Source organism: Fukomys damarensis, unplaced genomic scaffold, assembly GCF_012274545.1.
Source record: "Fukomys damarensis isolate Sample0158 unplaced genomic scaffold, DMR_v1.0_HiC HiC_scaffold_14, whole genome shotgun sequence".
NCBI lineage: Eukaryota > Metazoa > Chordata > Mammalia > Rodentia > Bathyergidae > Fukomys > Fukomys damarensis.
Window position 1 is genome coordinate 80,835,424 of NW_022900926.1, and position 18,715 is coordinate 80,854,138.

Here is an 18,715-nt window from a genome sequence, read left to right on the forward strand (position 1 = left end):
TTGAGGTGTCTTTGAGAAAAGATCTAAATCTAAACATGGTTTCATATAAACATCTAAACAAAGTTTTATCTATACCTTGTAAAGAAAATCTGAAGGCAATTTTGTACAGTTTTTTTTTTGGTACTGAGGATCGAGCTCAAGACCTTATGCTTGTGAAGCAGGTGTTAAATCCCTGGTCCTTTGTACAGTATTTTTAAGTGCAGTCTTTGAGAAAAGATCTAAATCTAAACATGGTTTCATATAAACATCTAAACAAAGTTTTATCTATACCTTGTAAAGAAAATCTGAAGGCAATTTTGTACAGTTTTTTTTTTGGTACTGAGGATCGAGCTCAAGACCTTATGCTTGTGAAGCAGGTGTTAAATCCCTGGTCCTTTGTACAGTATTTTTAAGTGCATCTGTGTTTTCAATGCAACCCATCACATTTTTATTTTTTCAAAAGTAGTTGCATATATGGATTATATATATATATATATATATACACATATATATTATATATATATATAGACGTTCACAAATTGCTTATTTTGCTTAATGTAGTTTATATATCTTAATTTTAATACAAATGGATATACCTTATTTGAGTGTGTGTATATTTTGTCTGTGTGGATGTCTTATTTCACTTGTAGGAATATCTCTGTGGAATACATTCTTTGAAGTAGAATACCTGTATAACATTATTTGAAAAATATTTACATTTTCTTTTGCATTTTTGTACTTATTTTGTATACTAAAATTTCTTATTTTAATGTACTAAGAAAGCTACTTTTGAAAAGATTGGTAAAGATTGGTAAAGTTTTAAGCCATTTATGTTTGGATCTATTTCTTTGTTTGAGACAGAGTCTTGCAGCTGCTTCTGATGTGTATTTCTTTGGACCAGATTCTTCAATATCTTTCTTTCTTTTTTTTTGGTAAATGATTTTATTTTGAAATAATTTTAAGATTCATATCAAGTTACAGAAATAGTATAGAGTTCCTGTATATCCTTCTTCCAGCTTCATCCATAATTCTATCTTACACAATAATACATTGTTAAAACCAGAAGGCAGTACTAGCATACTTTTATCTCTGGTACATATCTTATTTCACGAGCTTTTACTTGCATTTCTTCTTAGAAGGTTCAGAGTTTAGAGTGAGTCTGTCTGTCCATTCTCCTTCATGCTTGTCTTCTTTCACTCCCTTTATTTCTTCCTTTGGTGAACCAGCACTGATGTGCTGAGCTTCTTTTTTATTTGTTTTTTGAGATAGAATCTCACTATGCAGTTCAGGCTGGCCTTGAACTTACTATGTAGCCCAGGCTGACCTCAAACTTGCAACAATCCTCCTGCCTCAGCCTTCCGAGTACTGGAATTACATGCGTGCGCCTTGTGCTGAGCTTTTGATATTGGCACCAGAAGGAGTAGCTTTTCCCTGAGGCAATGTAATTAGCTGGATAAATGGATGGTGACAGTGTTTGTGGTTTTAGTAGTATTCTGTGAGCCACCAGAATCTCTGCTAGAATGAAAGTACAGTACAGAATACTATACTAGTCTGGCTATATTCCTAAGTGTGTTTTGTTTTGTTTCTTGTTTTTCAGTGCTAGGTTGTATTTTACCACTAAGCTACATCCCAGCCCATTTTGGTATTGTTTTCTTTTCTCTGTGTGTGTGTGTGTATGTGTGCTACTGAGGACTGGACCCAGAGCCTTTGCACTGAACTATAATCCCAGCTCACTTCAGTAACCTCCCCTTCTCCCTCTCTCCCTCCATCCTTTCTTGCCTTCCTTCTTTCTTCATTTTTTTGTGGTACTAGGACTAAACCTAGAGTCTTCTCACTGATCCATATTCTCAGCCTTTAAAAATTTTTTTACTTTGAGACCGAGTTTTGCTAAGTTGTCCAAGCTGGGCTCAAACTTTCAGTCTTCATGTCTTAGCTAGTCATGGTGGTGCACAGCTAGAGTCCCAGCACTCAGGAGGCTGAGGAAGGAGGATTGCCACAAGTTTGAGAGCCTGGGATACACAAGGAGTTCAAGGCCAGCCTGGAGTACCCAGCAAGACTCTCTCAAAAAACAAACACAAAACAAAACAAAAAAGCAAAATCACTCTTTCTGTCTCAGCCTCCTGGAGTGCTGGGAGTGCACCACCATACCCCAGGTAATGCTGTTTTCTAATTTACTAATTCACCCTTCATCTGTGTTTAGATATGTTTTGGATTTTTTTTGTATTTCTATGTGGGATAATGTCACTGGACAGGATCCAAGTAAATCCCCAAATCAGTGATACTCACTCCACCCATGTTGCCTGGCTTGCTCACTTCCAGCACACAAAAAGAATTTTCAGTCAGTAAGAGGCATAAAGAGGTTGATAAAGCAGAAAACCAAAGTACATACTCAAAGAAAATAGTGTATGTGCCCTCGAGAGAGGCATTGAGCTAGGTGTATTTATGGGGGCGGAAATCTGTAGAATTTGAATCTTTGGAAAAACAAGAATTCAGTTTACAGATGACACAGCTCTTTGTGCAGGAAAAGTGATGGCCCATACATAGGTGGCAACCATCACTAGGGAAAGGCCCATCTTACAGGTGAAAAAGGTGGTCTACTCACAGCTGGAAAAGGCCCATTTATAGGTGAAGAGGAATGGCCTAGGCTTTTTGTATCTTTAAGGACCTTAGAAAGTTTTGACTGGGTTTGTGACCTGAATCTGGAGTTTTATTTTATTAAAGCACTGTTTTATTTTATTTTTTGGTGAGATGGTGTCTTGCTATGTTGTTTGAGCTGGCCTTGAACTCAACTGTGTAGCCGAGGCTTGCATCAAACTCACTACAGTCCTTTTGCCATAGCCTCCCAAGTGCTGGTATCATGGGCATGTGCTACTATACCTAGCTTAAAAGAAAATTTGAAAATTTTGATTTTGTTTTTCTTTTCTGGTACTGGGGATTGAACTTGGGACCTTGTGCTTACGAAGCAGGTGCTGCGCCACTAAGCTAAATCTCCGGCCCCAAAATTATGATTTTTTTTGTACCAGTAGGTATAAAATCTTACTTTTCTATTCTACTTCAATTTTATTTTATTGTTTCTAGTATTTTTAATTGGTTAGCTTTTTAATAACCACCTGTTAATTTGTTCCTATTTTATTAATATCTAGTTTAATTGACACACATTTATTTTGTGCTTTTGTACCTTTTCAACATACTGCAACATTTTTATGCCATTTATTTGAGATAATGCAAATTCATTCTAATAGTTGATTTTTTTTTTCAGCATTAAATTTCTTCATGTGTCTTACTGGTTTGTAGTGTCATTTAGAGTAGGTCTTTGTTCATTTTTCCTCGTCTTTGTTTCCCTGCTTTCTGTTTTTTCTACTCCTCCCTTCCTCCTCTACCATTCTCAGCACTTCCGTTCTCCTGTCCATCACTTCTCGTATTTACTCCTCTCTGCCTGACAGTGTTAAGTTGGCCGTGCGCTAAGCCTTGAGGTCTGATGTCTTATGGGTTTGTAGGTACATCTGTGCTGCTTGTTGTGGGAATGTGAGTCTGTCAAAGGCTGGCTCTGCTGTCTGGGCTGTGTCTGTGCTCTCTGTATGTAGCCTTAGGCAGTGTTTACCTAAGGGCTTCCTTTCTGGCTCTAGAGGAAGCTACCAGGCCTGATACACTAATGAGCCTGGCTCCGGTTCTTGCCTTTATCCCTCAGTGTTGAGCTCTTTCAGACCCAATGAGTCTGAATTTTTTGTTTATTATTATAGGTTATTATTTTGTTTATGATTATAGGTTATTGTTATAGGTTTATGATTTGGTGGGATTTATTTTATATTGAATCCCATTTATACTTTTTTCCCCTCTCTATATAGTTCATTGATATGTTTGTAGTATAGTAAGTTTTTGGACTGTGTCTAATTCCCCACTACCGAGAAGGCATCTCCACAGATTCCTGTTCCAAATTTTTTCTCTCTCTTGATGATCTCCTGTTTTGTGCTTATACATATATTCTTCTATTACATCTTGAAGTTGCTTTGTTTGTGCTTTTGTTTTGTGGTGCCAGGGATTGAACCCAAGGGCTCGTACATGCTACAAGCACTCTGCCTCTGAGCTACATCTCCCTTGATTACATTTTTAAATGTGAGACAGGGTCTTGCTAAATTGGCTAGGATCACATTAACTTCTTTTTTTTTCTTTTTCTTCCCCCACTTTTACTAAGTTAAAAGTTCCTCTGAATATTTAGTGTTTCCTTTATTTATTTATTTATTTATTTATTTAGTACCAGGGATTGAACTTGGCCTTTGCACTTTCGAGGCAGGCGCTGGAACCACTGAGCTAAATCCCGACCCTAGTGTTTCCTTTATTTTGATTAGGCTGAATATTTTTATATGATGGATTTTCTTTCTTTGTAGCCTTTAAGTTTGAAGGTTTTTGACATTAGTAGCTCAGATAGGCTGTATTAGAGAGTCTGTGAGTCATTGTGTGGTATTTTTTTCAGTTTTATTACGTTTTCTTCGTTGGTTCATTTAGAAGGCAGTAAGTAGTTCATGCATGGCTGAGATGGAACTGGAAGAGACATGGTAGAGGCAGTTTTGTTTTTTGTTTTTGTTCAAGGCTGGTCTCCTTGCTTTTTTTTTCTTTTGTCTTTTTTCCTCATGATAGGGTCTCACTAGCCCAGGCTGGCCTTGAACTTAGCTGCGATCCCCCGTCTCAGACTCCCAAGTGCTGGGATTACAGCCATGTGCCACCGCACCCGGCTTTGTGTTTTTGCTTTTTTCTTTGTCTTTGCTTTGAAAGACATAAAGGGCCTCCTTGACTTCTTGCACCTGGCTAGTGAAGATCCCAGAAAAATTCCCATTTCCCTGTCTAGTCATCTTCCACTTCCCTGACCTTTCCTGGTATCTACACCTCAAATACAGTGTTGTACACTTTCTGCTTGTCTTGGTGCCAGTTGTGGTGCCCATGTAATGGTGGAGTTTGTGTCCCTCTTGGTTTCTGTTCTTCCTTGTCTCTGATCTAGGAGGCCAGTGGCTTCTACCACATGCAGAAAAGGGAGCCCAGTGGGGGAGCAAATGACAGTATTCTCAGCATCATGGGGTTATTTGCTACTACTTGGCAAAGAGAGAGTGCCGAATCCTAACCACTAGACCTCCAGGGAAGATACTGGCAAAGAGAAATGAAAGGTGTTTCCCCTCACGGGCTAGATTCACTCCTGCTTCAGGTAGCTCTTTGGGCTCACACTGGAGTCAGGCTCACATCAGAGCGTTACTAGGTGGATGCTTAGTGAGGAAGATTCTTAAAGTTCTGGACTCAGAAGACTCAGTTGGTGTCTACTGCGTTTAGGTTCTGCAGTTCTCTCCAGCGTAAAATGCAGTTCACAATTTTTATAAATTCTTTAAAAAATGTTGTGCATATCACAGTATGTTTTCATGTGTATATTGTAATGAAATAATTATAAATTGGTCTTGTGCTACCATAAGATTTAACTAATTACACAAGAACTCTAATTATCAAATCTGAAAGATACATTTACAGAGATATCAATTTGTAGTCTTAGATTTTAATATAAATACTTGCCTTTCTGTTCAGTTTTTAAAGTAGAAATATATGTAACAGTGGCTTGGGTTTGAATGTTTTTTTTTTCCCTACCTATATGATCTTGCAAATTATTTAAATACTTCTTCTAAGCCTTCGTGTGTGTGTGTGTGTGTGTGTGTGTGTGTGTATGCTGGAGGAAATAGTGTGTCTCAACCACATTGGGGACATTATGACTTAAAATGTGTAAAACTGTTCTATACTCAACTTAAAATAGTTGTTTAATAAATTACAGCCATTTTGTTCTCAATGTACACTTATAAGCTCATCCTGATTAGAATAAGAATCATATTTTGTCCTCCTTACTTGAAAAAGTAGTAAATTTAATTGGCTGTTATTTCAAAGTGATTTTTAAGTAAGAATAACATTGTCAATGACCCATGGAATGATTATTGTTTTCTTTTCTGATTTGTTTTTAAATCATAGGGCACCTCGATTTAAAGGTTTCCAACAACAGGATAGTCAGGAGCTTCTTCATTATTTGTTGGATGCAGTGAGGACAGAAGAAACAAAGGTCAGGTTTCTTAATGTTTAATTGCATTTTCTCTTTAAGAAAAGGATACACAACAGAAAGAATTTCTACTATAATTTTAAAATACAGTCAGAAGTCATTTGATTTTTTTTTTTTTGGTGTCCTATACTTTTTATTCCTTTCCTGTGTATTATTTTCTTTTATCCTTTTATAGCCTTATTATCCTTTATTAATGTCACTTGTAAATGAAATAATTCAAACTAGCTTAAATAAAGAAAAGAGAATCTTAGCTGGGCAGGATGGTGCACACCTGTAGCCTCAGATACTTGGGAAGCTGAGGCAAGAGGATCGATTGAGCTCATAAACTTGGGGCCAGCCTGGGCAACATAGAGGTTTTTGGCCTTATCTCAAAAACAAACAAACAAACAAAAAAGAGAGTGTTAAAGACCTAGGCCAAGGAAGATATATCTCAGGGGTATAAAGGCAGAAGAGTAATCAAGAGTCTAGAAAGTATTCACCTCATTTCCCTTTTTCTCTGTAGGTTTTCATTTATCTCTCTGCAAACTCAATAGTGTGTTTCTGTGTGAGTGGTAGCATGTATAATATGCATGCTGCAGTTCCACATATGTAGAAAATGAGCTGACAGTCTGCCCAGGACAGTGAAATATCATTGTCCCATGCTGGATTAGGTTACGTTTGGAGATTAGTCAGTGGTGACCAGGTGCATAGTCTCAGCCTTGTGAATCAGGGAACTCCTCTCAGAAAAGAAGGAATAGCTGATAAACAGACTCTTAGTGTTTATTATAGTCCTGTCCATTACTGGGTTGGATTGGTTGTTTCCTGACTTTAGTGTTAAATTAGTAAAATTCAACTTTGGGGGGGTTCTAGGCAAATATTTAATTTTTTATATATAATACCTCCCAACCTCTAGAACCATGAGCTAAATAAACTTGTACTCTTTTTTTTTTTTTACCCCATGCTACCGGGAATTGAACTTAGGACTTTGTGCTTGCCTGGCAGGTACAGTGCCACTGAGCAAAATCCTGGCCCAACTTCTACTCTTTATAAATTACCTGGTCTTAAGTATTTCATTACAGCAATAGACTGTAGACTAAGGCATCCATTTTCCTACTTTCTTACTCATAGGAGACATTGTAGTCATTTGTAACAGTTTTCCTGAGTCTACATTGAGCCTTGGACATACTCTCTGATCATACCACTGTAAACCACCCCATCAATCAAAAGCGTAATTGGCATAATAAATGAAAAGCTTGTTTTCTATTGGAGACAAGTATACTTCTTAATCTGTTTATATATGGTAACATGTAATAAAGTAGCCTTTCTATTTATTTATTTTCCTTTCTTGCAATGCCACGGATCAAATTCAAGGTCTTGTGATAGTAGGCACGTACTCTATCACTGAACAATATCCCACTTACTCCCCCTTTTAAAAGCCTGCTTTGTTTGAATTGAACACTGTACTTATTTTTTATTCATTTTTACTTTTTGAGACAAGGTTTCACTATGTAGCTCAGGCTGGCCTTGAACTCACTTTGTAGCTCAGTGCGGCCTCAAACTCATAGCAGTCCTCTTGCCTCAGCCTCCTGAGTGCTGGGATTAGAGACCTGTGCCACCACATCTGGCAATTCTCTGTACATTTAATGGCCAATTTTTGGCTAAGAGAGAGTAGGATTCTAATAATATTTTTAAATTGTCTTAAATTAAGAATGAATTAATAATCTGTTCTGTTACAAAACTGTATATATTACAATCCTAATGTTCAATTGTCCCCTTTTTAACTTTCAGTTAAATTAGTTGAATTCAGTTTTTGGAAGTATCTCCCGCTATCTGCCACCTTTTTATTTTTATGCATTTAAAAAATTGTGAACCATGCCACCTTTTATTTAACTTTATGTCATCTGTCACCTTCTTGGATTGTGATCTCACTGGTACTATGAATTATCTCTGTTTCATTGGCTTGGTGTTTAATAAATGTCTGTTGAATGTGTTGTGTGTTCTTAATTGCAGTATCTTTTGAGAATTTGAATTGGGAAGAGGACAAAATTAATAGTCCCTCAAATAAGTTATATGAACTGATATCATGGAGATTAACAGTTATTTTGAATATACTGTAATTTGAATAAATGGTTACAGTGATAGGATAATAAATGCTTTATGCTTTACCTGTTTTTGCTTAAAACAATCAATTAAGAGATTTATAATTAAGTTTGGGGGATATTAGCACAATCCCCTTGAGCTAATACTTGATCACATTTTCTTAGACCTAGAAAATTATAGTTAGAGTGGAAATTCAAGCTCAAGTCTTTCTGATTTCCAAATAAATGGTTTTCTAATATTATACCAGTACTACATATTAAAGTTTAGTTTTATTGCTTGGTTACCATGATGAGAATAAACAATATTTTAAAACCTATTATTTAAACTATTAAACATTTTCACTATTGAATTAAATTTAATTCAATAACTATAGTATATTGATATGCTCATTAGGGGTAGGTACACGGTGGCAAGGTGGAGAGAGATTGTTCTTTGTATTATGAATAGAAATGCCGTATGGTATTCCTGGGCTGACAGATGATACAATAGTTACTTTCAAATTAACTCAGACTGTTAGTTGCCAGAAGATCTCCCCTCCAGGATTTGCAGAACTATGTTTATTACATGGTGTTCTTGTATCATTGTAAATGGATTAAAAATCACCTCTTTGCATTGTTTTTTTTCTTTTTATATTATAAGCAAAACAACAAAATCTTTCATTTTTTTTTCTGTTTACTTCTATAACTTGATGACAGCCTGTGGTACAGTTAAGTTATTGTTTAATCAGAATGATGCAGTAGGATGAACAGTATTGTAGAAACACAAGCAGTATGCATTGGTTCTTGAAAACTCTTATTTTTAGTCTGCTATTTGCAGCCTTTAGATGATGTGACAAAATTACAATGTCATGTTTGTGGATGTATTCAGTCTCATAGCAGGAACAGTTGTGCAGTCAGTTACAGTGAGTACCCAGGCAGGAGCTGCATTGTCTGGCCTGGGAATGCCACAGCTGTTAATCGTGTGTGGTTGGAGGGTGTCACTGCCTTGTGCTTTTTGATTAAAGAAGGGCTACAGTGTTATGTCTGCCGCCAGAATCTTTCAGTAATACCTGAAAACTACTGACCTTCTTTCATATTGTTTCACTACAGTCTTTTCTTTTGATTATAAAGTTGAGGAATATACTCACTGAATAGAATACAACTCTTACTGGATCATTTGTACAGACATTATACATTTTTCATGTACAGACATGTATATCACATGTACTACAAGCAGTTCTTTTATAGACACTCTTCAACTTACAGATTTGTGCTGCTTTGCTTTTTTCTAATTGGAGCTATCAACTAAATTCATACTGCATTTTTATTATCTTAAAATATATCACCTCAACATATTGTTGGATAGAATTATTTTAAAGGTAGAATATCTTACGTAACTTAAACTGTACAGAGTTTGACTCTTGTTTTTGAAAGAAGTTCAGGAGGGAGATATACAGTAGTTGAACTTTTATACTGCTGATTGATTGATGTGCTGCAGTTATAGGTACCTCCCTGGCCAACATCTCTCTTTTTCCTTTTAACCTAAATGGTCCAAAGTCTGGGTCATAAGGACCTAAATCCATTTATTTTATTCAGTAGGTAACTTGATAAATTACATATTTTAATGAACTCTTAAGTTTAGGGAAGATAATATAAATTTGTAGTTAGAATATATGAAAAAGCAGAGGTTTAACATTGAGTTAATCATTTAAACAGTAACATTGTTCTAGTCTTTTTCTGAGTGATTGGTGAACTTTTAGTTTGTGTGTAATTTTACATTACAGAATATGGCAGTCTTTAAGCAATGAAATTCGTGTCTGAATTAGTACAAATTTTAAGTTGTAGAAAAGTTTTAATTTACATTAGAGACCTTTGTCTTTACCTGCTTGAAGGGCTATAGTTAAGGTGAATTCTGGTTTTCGTTAGAATTTTCTATTTCAGTCCATTAAATAATTCTCCTGTGTAGAATTATATCATTCTAATTTCATTTTAATTCAGTAAAATCTTTTTTTCAAAGAATGAAAATTACCTTTACCTTAGAAAACATCTGCAGTATATTAACTCAGATTTATTGAATTTGAGTTAGATGTTTTCTCAGTATTTGGAGATCTAGGAGACATTTTATTGTTTTGATTTCCTTAGCATACATTTCATGGCAGTGTAATATGGTATGAATTATTTCATGTTAGTTTTATACCCTACTTTGTAAATATTGAAGTGTTTTGAATCTTGTGTTAACTACCATATAGCTTTAATGAAAATAGCAGTTACAGGAATGGAACTATTTTCAGTTAATAAATACAACTTGTTTTTACAATTGTTGGAGGTGGGGACATTAAAAACTTGTTACACAACATATGTCATGTGCACACACACACACACTATATATTTATATATATATTATATATATATATATAATATGTATATTCAGCTCAATACATAGCAAGAAACAAATTTCCTCTCCACCCTTACCTGCAACACCAAGTTAAAAAATAGACTAAATAGGGCCAGGAATGTAGCTCCGCTTCACCTGCTTGGCAAGTGCAAAGTCCTGAGTAAAATCCCTGGTATCAGAAAAAAAACAACGAAACTAAATAGACTATTGGGCTGGGTATGTTGCTCGGTGATAGATTACTTGCCTGGCATATACAAGGCCCTGGGTTCCATCTCTAGAAACACACACACACACACACACACACACACACACACACACACACACGGTATTATTAGTATCATAGAAGCTGCCTGTTCCTCTTTAAATACTTGTCCCTAGGCAAGGCTTGCTGATGCACACCTGTAATCTCAGCTAATCTAGGTGAGGCAGGAAGGTGACTGGTTCAAGCCCAGTTTGAGATACTTATCAAGATCTTGTCTCAAAAATAAATAGGGCTGCCTGGGGATTTGGCTCAGTGGTTTTCGCCACCTGCCTTGCAAGTGCAAGGGTCTGAGTGTGATCCCTGGTACCCGCCCCCAAAAAAAGGCTGTGGCTTGGTGGTAGAGTGCTTGTCTAGTGTGTGGGAGGCCCTGGGTTCAAATCCAAAAAACAAATCAACAACAGTAACAAAAGCTAAAACAAGCAAAACAATTCATCATAAATACACACCATTTTGTCTTTTACAAAGATCATTGCATTGTTTTTCTCAGAGTTTTGAGAGCTACCTATGTACTCATAAATAATGTAAATTATTTAGCTTTGGAACCTGGGTAGCAAGCACAAACTTGTGCTATTATTGGCTGAGAGATCCTTAAAGAAGATAAGCTGAGAGAGCCTTCGGAGGATGATCTGGCTTTCTGCTATAAAGAAGGATAAATTTGAGTCATTTGTAGGAATGGATGCACCTTGAGGCCATAATGTTAAATGAAATAAATCAGACACATAAGCTTAAATCTCACAAGATTTCTTTTACATGAGAAACCCAAAATATAAATGAAGAGCAAAATGAAGGATAGATAAGAAACGGAGCTAGATCATTTACAAATGGAAGGGGACCATGAGATGGAGGGAGGGAAGGGAAAGGAGACATAGAATGAATTAAGATGTTATGTACATGTACCAGCTCCCCACAATGAATGCAGTCGTTATGTAATGCAAATGTATACTAATACAAATTAAAAATAAAACAAATGTGTTCTCAGTGAGGCTTGTTAAAGCCAGCACATCTGGCTTACCCCTGGGTAAGGTAATAGTGTAATATATACTATCACACCAAAGAAATATGAGAAACCACTAACAAAATTAAAGAAACTTTAAAAAACTTTAGTTTTTTTTTTTTTTTTTTCTCGGTACCAGGGATCAAGCTTAGGACCTTGCTCTTGAAAGGCAGATGTGGCACCACTGAACTAAATCCCCAGCTCTAATTTTAGGTTTTTTTTTTTTTTTTTTTTTTTTGTTGTTGTTTTTTGTACTGGGGATTGAACTCGGAATCTTGAACTTGTGAAGCAGGCAGCAGAACCACTGAGCTAAATCCCAACCCTCTAATTTTAGTTTTGTTGTTTTTTCTCCTTTATGTTGACTGCTTAATCCATTTGTTTTTATCCTTTTCACTTGATTGAAATAGTTAAGGCTGTGAAATTTCCTTTGAACCCTGGGAAATACCTCGGACGATGTGGTATGTTTTTATTCTCTGGAAAGTGTGCAATTTGAATTTAATTTCTCTTTGACATAATTGTTTTTGCAACCAAATTATTTATCATTTTCACACTTTAAAGTCCGACTCAGATAGTGGTTTTATATATTAAAACTTACGATCAAGGAAAATATCTTTTGAGAAAGAAAAAAATTTTGAAAGAAAATTAACAAACTTCTTTACTCCATGATCACAGTGTGAATTAGAACAGACAAAATTCATTCACTAATTAGGAACACAACTAGTATAAAAGATAATTTATCAACTTAATTCTTTATTCTTGGAATAGTTTTATTTTGTTCTGAAAGTTTTCTGTGAGATTGAATCTGCCTTAAAACATACACAAAAATAGAGAAATATAAACTTTGTCATTTACTAAGAGCTCCTGCAGACATGATCATTATTGACAACTAACCCTAAAATAAAACCATAATTAACATTTGGGGGATTCTTTTTGGTATACTAAATTGATATTCTGGACTTTAGTTTTGTGTGTGTGTGTGTGTGTGTGTGTGTGTGTGTGTGTGTGTGTGTATTGTGGGTAGCATAGTAACCAGCTTGATATATGTTTTATCTCTTTTAATTTTTATTTTTATTACTATATAGTGTCATATTAATGATTTCTATTAAATTTATTTTTATTAGTACATGTTTGCAGTACATAATGATTACATTCATTATGGGGAGTTGGTACATGTACATAACACATCTCAATTTTTTTACATACCCTTTAAAGGTTTCTTCTTAGACAAGAAATTTTATATGGTCTGTTAGTTTTGCTTTGTTTTTGTCCTGATTAATTTCATTTTAGAGATGGAGAGGGGATAAACTGACTCTAAGCCTATAAGAAAAAGCAATCTAGATTGCTTGCTTTCATAGACTAATAAAAACATGTTAAACCCAAGAGAGAACGTAAACATAGTAATTTTGAGTCTTGTGAGAATTTGGCATTAGGAAGTTACTGAGTCATGAAATTTTAGAACTATGAATAGAGGGGCATATTTGATTTTTTTTTAAGTCACACTTTATTTTTAGGCTAGGTAACTGTAAAACATGTTAAACCCAAGAGAGAACGTAAACATAGTAATTTTGAGTCTTGTGAGAATTTGGCAGTAGAAAGTTACTGAGTCATGAAATTTTAGAACTATGAATAGAGGGGCATATTTGATTTTTTTTAAGTCACACTTTATTTTTAGGCTAGGTAACAGATCTACAGTGTACCTTGCTACTTGAAAGTCTTTTTATTAAGAGAATAAGGTCTTAGTTAACTAGTACTAGATTTGATTCTGTTAACTTTGTTTTACAGAGAATACAAGCTAGCATTCTAAAAGCATTTAACAATCCAACTACTAAAACTGCTAATGATGAAACTAGAAAAAAAGTCAAAGGTATGTTGACTATTGAACTGTTAAAATATTTTTCTAGAAGAAAATATTAAAAGTTTCTTTTCAGGGGAAAAAGAAATGAACATTATATAAACGAATTCTCTAAAATAGTGGCCTTAGAAGGAGCATATAATTACACTGGTGACTGTAAGATGCTCTAGAGGGACAGGAGAATGTTAGTATGCATGCAGGTGAATTTCTTAAAAATAAAGCTAATAGCATTTATACAGATTGTTACTGATGCCTCTATGTAAGGTTTTCTAAGGGAGACTTGACAGATAGTTAAAAGTGGCAATTTCCCTTTCAAGTTCACATTTATTATGCTGTATCATTTTGGTACTTAGATAAGTAGATTTATGAGTCTTACCTAGTTTTGTCTAACTATAAGGCTTGAGTGCTCCAAAGGCTCTTGCAAAGAAGCCACTTATTGAAAAGAGAGTACTGCTAAGTTGAAGACTTATTGGCCACTCTTAGTATTTGCTCTCTTCATCAGTTGAAATATGGGAAAAAATAATGATTATATAAATAAGTTGATCACTTATATTTATGCACATGAGTTTATGAAGGTGATACTAACAATTTACCTAGTCCTAAGTGTACATTGTGCCTTTAGATATTAACTAATGTTAGTATGAAGTTGTTTTTTAAATTAACTAATTTTTGCAGTACTGGGGGAATGAACACTGGGCCTCTGCACTGAGCTACATTACAACCCCTTTTATTTTTTATTTTGAGACAGGGCTCCACTACTTCACTGAGTTGCTTAGGGTGTGCTCAAACTTGCAAGCCTTCTGGCCCAGCTTTGTCCTCATTTTTAGAAGACATCTTAAAATATGTTTTACTTATTTCTTTTCTAACTTCTATTTATATTTTTCTAATTTTTATAGCATATAATTTATAAACATTGTTATTGTGTGCTCTAAAATTGTATCACTGTTAAACATTGAAGCTCTTGTCTGAAGTATGTTCCATATTGTGTTAGGATAGTGCCATCTAGTGCATGATTGAGATAACAGCCCAGTTTTTCTTTCTGTTTTGTAATCCTTCCCATTTTAATCCCTTGTGTAGTTTTTCTTAATGAAACACCTTAATTTACCATAGCATTTCTAAATAGTTATGTAGTTAATAAATGTTTATTAATATGTCAAATATAAATCTGCTCTGTCATTCAGTGCCTCGGATATTTTAAATTATTTTAAATGCTATTTATATGAAACTTGAAGGTAAAGGCCTAAAAAAGACAGAAGAGGACTTGAAAAGAGAGTGAATATTTGTTAATATACTTTCCCCCTTGTGGCTTATTAAGAAAACTTTCAAATTTCTGTTAAAGTAGAGATAATTGTATAGTGCAGCCTCTTGTACTTATTGCCCAGCTTAAGCCCATTTGTAGCTTATGTTTAATCTATTTTTCCAAACCCCAGATTATTTTTAAAAATATGAAAGGCAGTGTCTTTTGATTTATAAATGTTTCCTAAGAAAAGTGATTTTAACTTGCAGAAGTAATATTAAGCATGTCTGTATGTATGGTTAGATGAGTTATTCATGCCCATGTTAATTCCTTACACTACACTGTGTTTACTTGTCTTTTTAACTATTTCTCATAGTCATGGTCCTGGCATCTGCATCCTGAAAACATAATCTTTCCCCCAATTCTTTTTTTTTGTTGTTTTTATTACTGGGGATCAAACTCCCGTCCTAGAGCTTGTGAGGCAGGGGGCAGAACCACTGAGCTAAATCCCCAGCCCCCAATTCTTCCATTTACTTCGGTGTTAACCACAGTCTTTGAAAGGTTTTGTAGGAGAAGCTGAGGTATGGTATGGATGCTCTCACTCGCCTCTTAAGAACAATTCACTACTTCTTGGAGAGTATGATATTTGTCAGTCATATTTGCTCTACAAAATTGTAAAGGAGAAAACGATAGTATAAATTTATATAGTAAAATATTCAGTGTGATACAGGAAATTTGCCCAATTCAGATTACTTTTGAATAGATAATAATATTTAACACTGTTGGATGGTTGATTTTTTTTTTTTTGGTTAAAAAAGTATGATTTTTGCAGCGTATGGAAAAGAAGGTGTGAAAATGAACTTCATAGATCGGATCTTTATTGGTGAATTAACTAGCACAGTCATGTGTGAAGAATGTGCAAATGTAGGTATTCTGAAATTCACCTTATAGAATAGATTAAAATCACATTATTTTATTGTTTTATTTCACATATAATAATGAACAGTTGTTTAAAAAATTTATGACATTCCTAAAAGTGTTTTAAAAAATAGACCTTGCACTCTTAGAAAGACATAACTTTTAATTACTTTTTCAAGTAAATGTTTGTGATTTCCCTTTTGAAACACCTATGTAGTGCTTTTAATCTATCTTAATGTACTAAAATATATTAACTTCCTGTTTAGACTGAAGTGAGAAACTTCTGTGAAAACAGTAACTACATTACACTGAAATGTCCTAAAATATAATTCCAGTTGAAATAATATAGTGACATAATGGGTGATTCTATGATAACTGATTGAAATTTTGGAATTTTGTATTTATGTGACTTACTGAAGTTTTGTGTGTGTGTGTGTGTACTCTTGGATTTCAAAATAATTTTCATTTTAAATGCCATCTTTAACAAAAAACTTAAAGCATGTATAAATTTTTATAGATTTTCATTTGCTTAGTATGGAATATTCCTTTGATAGGTTTAAAGTTTTATCAGATTTTAATGGTAAAATGAAGTTTTTATATTCATTTTTCTTGTCCCAGATTATGGAGCACTTTTCTCCCCTCTCTAGAATTATAAATTATTTATTCCCTTCTAGCCTGTGTCACATGTGGAATATGTCTACATGATGAATCACTTAAATTTCCAGAATATTCAACATAGAAGTTGATTTTTTTCTCACAAAAGTAGGAAAAATTTTAAAAAACAGAATTATTCTAAAGAATCTACAAAATACTGTCAGTATCTGTTTTTTATGGCTTTTTCTTAACATTTTGTACTTTGTTTTAGCTTAAAATTTTAAGTTGCTAGAAGTTTGATTTCTTTGATATTTATAAAATATATTAAAATTCTAATTGAAGTTCTCAATCTCTTTTCTTTTGAAGATCTCCACAGTGACAGATCCTTTCATTGATATTTCACTTCCTATAATAGAAGAAAGGGTAAGGGAAAAAATAATCATGAGGCTTTTGTAAAAATATTTATTCATTTAGACATTTGTTGAGTATATTATCATATCTGGGAGGCTTTATCTTTTTATATATAATTAAGTTTGACATTGGGGTTTGTGCAGGGGTACAGGAAGCATGATATAGTTCATATTCTCTAGGAATTTAAATTCTTACACTTCATATTTTGAGAATTTATTTTAAAAATGTCCTTTTTGTATTTCAAGTGAGTTAGGAATTTTAAAAAGAAAATAATATCCAGAATTTACTTGCTGAAACAGTTTGCTATGTATACAACATCCTAATAGGTTTCAAAACCTGTGCTGTTGGGAAAAGTGAATAAAAATAGAAGCTTACAGGAGGCAGATCCTGACCAGTACTGTGATACTGTTGGTATAGAAAGTGCTCATCAACCCAGAGCTGCCAAGAAGCATCCTTCATCTAAAGAAAAGGCAAGTCTCTGTGCATTACTTGTTAGGCATTTGGTTATAACACTTTTTATTAAGAAAAATTTCAAGTATATACAAAAGTAAAGAATGTATAATCAAGTCCAGGGCACTCATCTCTCAGCTTCATAATGATCAACTCATGGCTAATAAAACTTTTCTGTATCTACCCATATTCTTCCCCTTACCCATCCGGATTCTTTTGAAACAAATCCCAAATATACACTTCAAAGTATATTTCTAAAAGATATTCTGTAAGGGTTGAGAGTAGCTCTGTGGTACTTGCCTAGTGCCTCAAAGCCCTGAGTTTGATACCTAGCACTTCAAAAAGAAAAAAAAATATGTGCAAGGTGTTCCTTATACAGAACCATCATCATAAATAAAAATATCAGTAACTTCTTAGTAACACCAAGTATTCATTCATTATCTAAATTTCTGTAATTGTTTTTTACTCAGTTTTTGCTTTTTAAAGTTTGAATTTAATACTTTGGATTGTTGTCGATCGTCATGTTTCTTTAATCTACGATTTCTCTCTCACTTTTTTTGGCATTTTATTTGCTGATTTTTTAAAAACAGTTTCCCATATTCAGTAATATTTCATTTTCTGATGCCTTCTCATGCATGGTATTAACAGTGTTTTCTGTGTTCTTCATTTATTGTCTAAGACAGATCTAGAAGCCTTATTAGTTCGGGTTTGTTTATTTCATTTGTTTGTTTTTTGTTTTTTTCAGACAGAATCTCACTATGCAGTTCAGGCTGGCCTTGAACTCACTATGTAACCCAGGCTGTTCTCAAACTCAGGGTGATCCTCCTGTCTCAACTTCTAGAGTGCTGGGATTATAGGCATGTGCCACCACTCCCAGCTCAAGAAATAGGGTTGACACTACTTAGTCTGATCAAAAAGTAGCGACTGTTAGGCAAATTAAAGACTAGACATGAATAAAATATTCTTCTTCAGAGCTATGGCAGCCAGGGCAACTTAGACCCTATCTTAAAATAAAAAAATGGTTGGCGATGTAGGTTGTGAGTGTGAATGCCCTGAGTACAACTTGCTGCACCAAAGTTAAAAAAGAACAAAACAGAAAAGACTTAATTGAAAAGTCTCCCTCAGCCAGGCGTGGTTGAGCCCCTGTAAGCTTATAGTCCTAGTACTTGGGAAACTGAGGTAGGAGAATCGCTGAGAGTTCAAGGCCAGCCTGAACTACAGGGGAGACCCTGTCTCAAAAAAAAAAAAAAAGTTTCCTTCATAGTTGTCTTCTATAAAAACTCTCTTCCTATATAAACAGGCAACCACTGTTGTTAGTTTCTCATGTAAAGCTTTACTTTTGAGTTAGAAGTATGTATTTGTATATCTTCTGTTGCTCTTAGTTTGGATAATTAGGAAATGGACCTCAGAAGAGTAGTACAGTACTTATTTAATAATTGTGGAACAGTTAAATGGGACTTATTGACATTTATTTTCAATAAGGTCAC

At 34.4% G+C, this 18,715-nt stretch overlaps 1 protein-coding gene across 4 annotated transcripts in view; it reads left to right on the forward strand.

Moving 5' to 3' along the window:
* The window catches only part of Usp45 (ubiquitin specific peptidase 45), a 60,091-nt gene that overhangs the window by 30,842 nt on the left and 10,534 nt on the right, over nt 1-18,715 (forward strand). For 2 of the 4 annotated variants that reach the window (XM_010637370.3, XM_010637371.3), the window contains exons 9-13: nt 5,974-6,061; nt 13,549-13,630; nt 15,688-15,779; nt 16,734-16,790; nt 17,105-17,248. In XM_010637370.3, coding sequence (XP_010635672.1) covers nt 5,974-6,061; nt 13,549-13,630; nt 15,688-15,779; nt 16,734-16,790; nt 17,105-17,248 — 463 coding nt within the window. Of the gene's footprint in view, nt 1-5,973; nt 6,062-7,825; nt 8,394-13,548; nt 13,631-15,687; nt 15,780-16,733; nt 16,791-17,104; nt 17,249-18,715 lie in introns of those variants that run through there. The other 2 variants (XR_004517167.1, XM_019209470.2) reach the window with 2 other exon arrangements.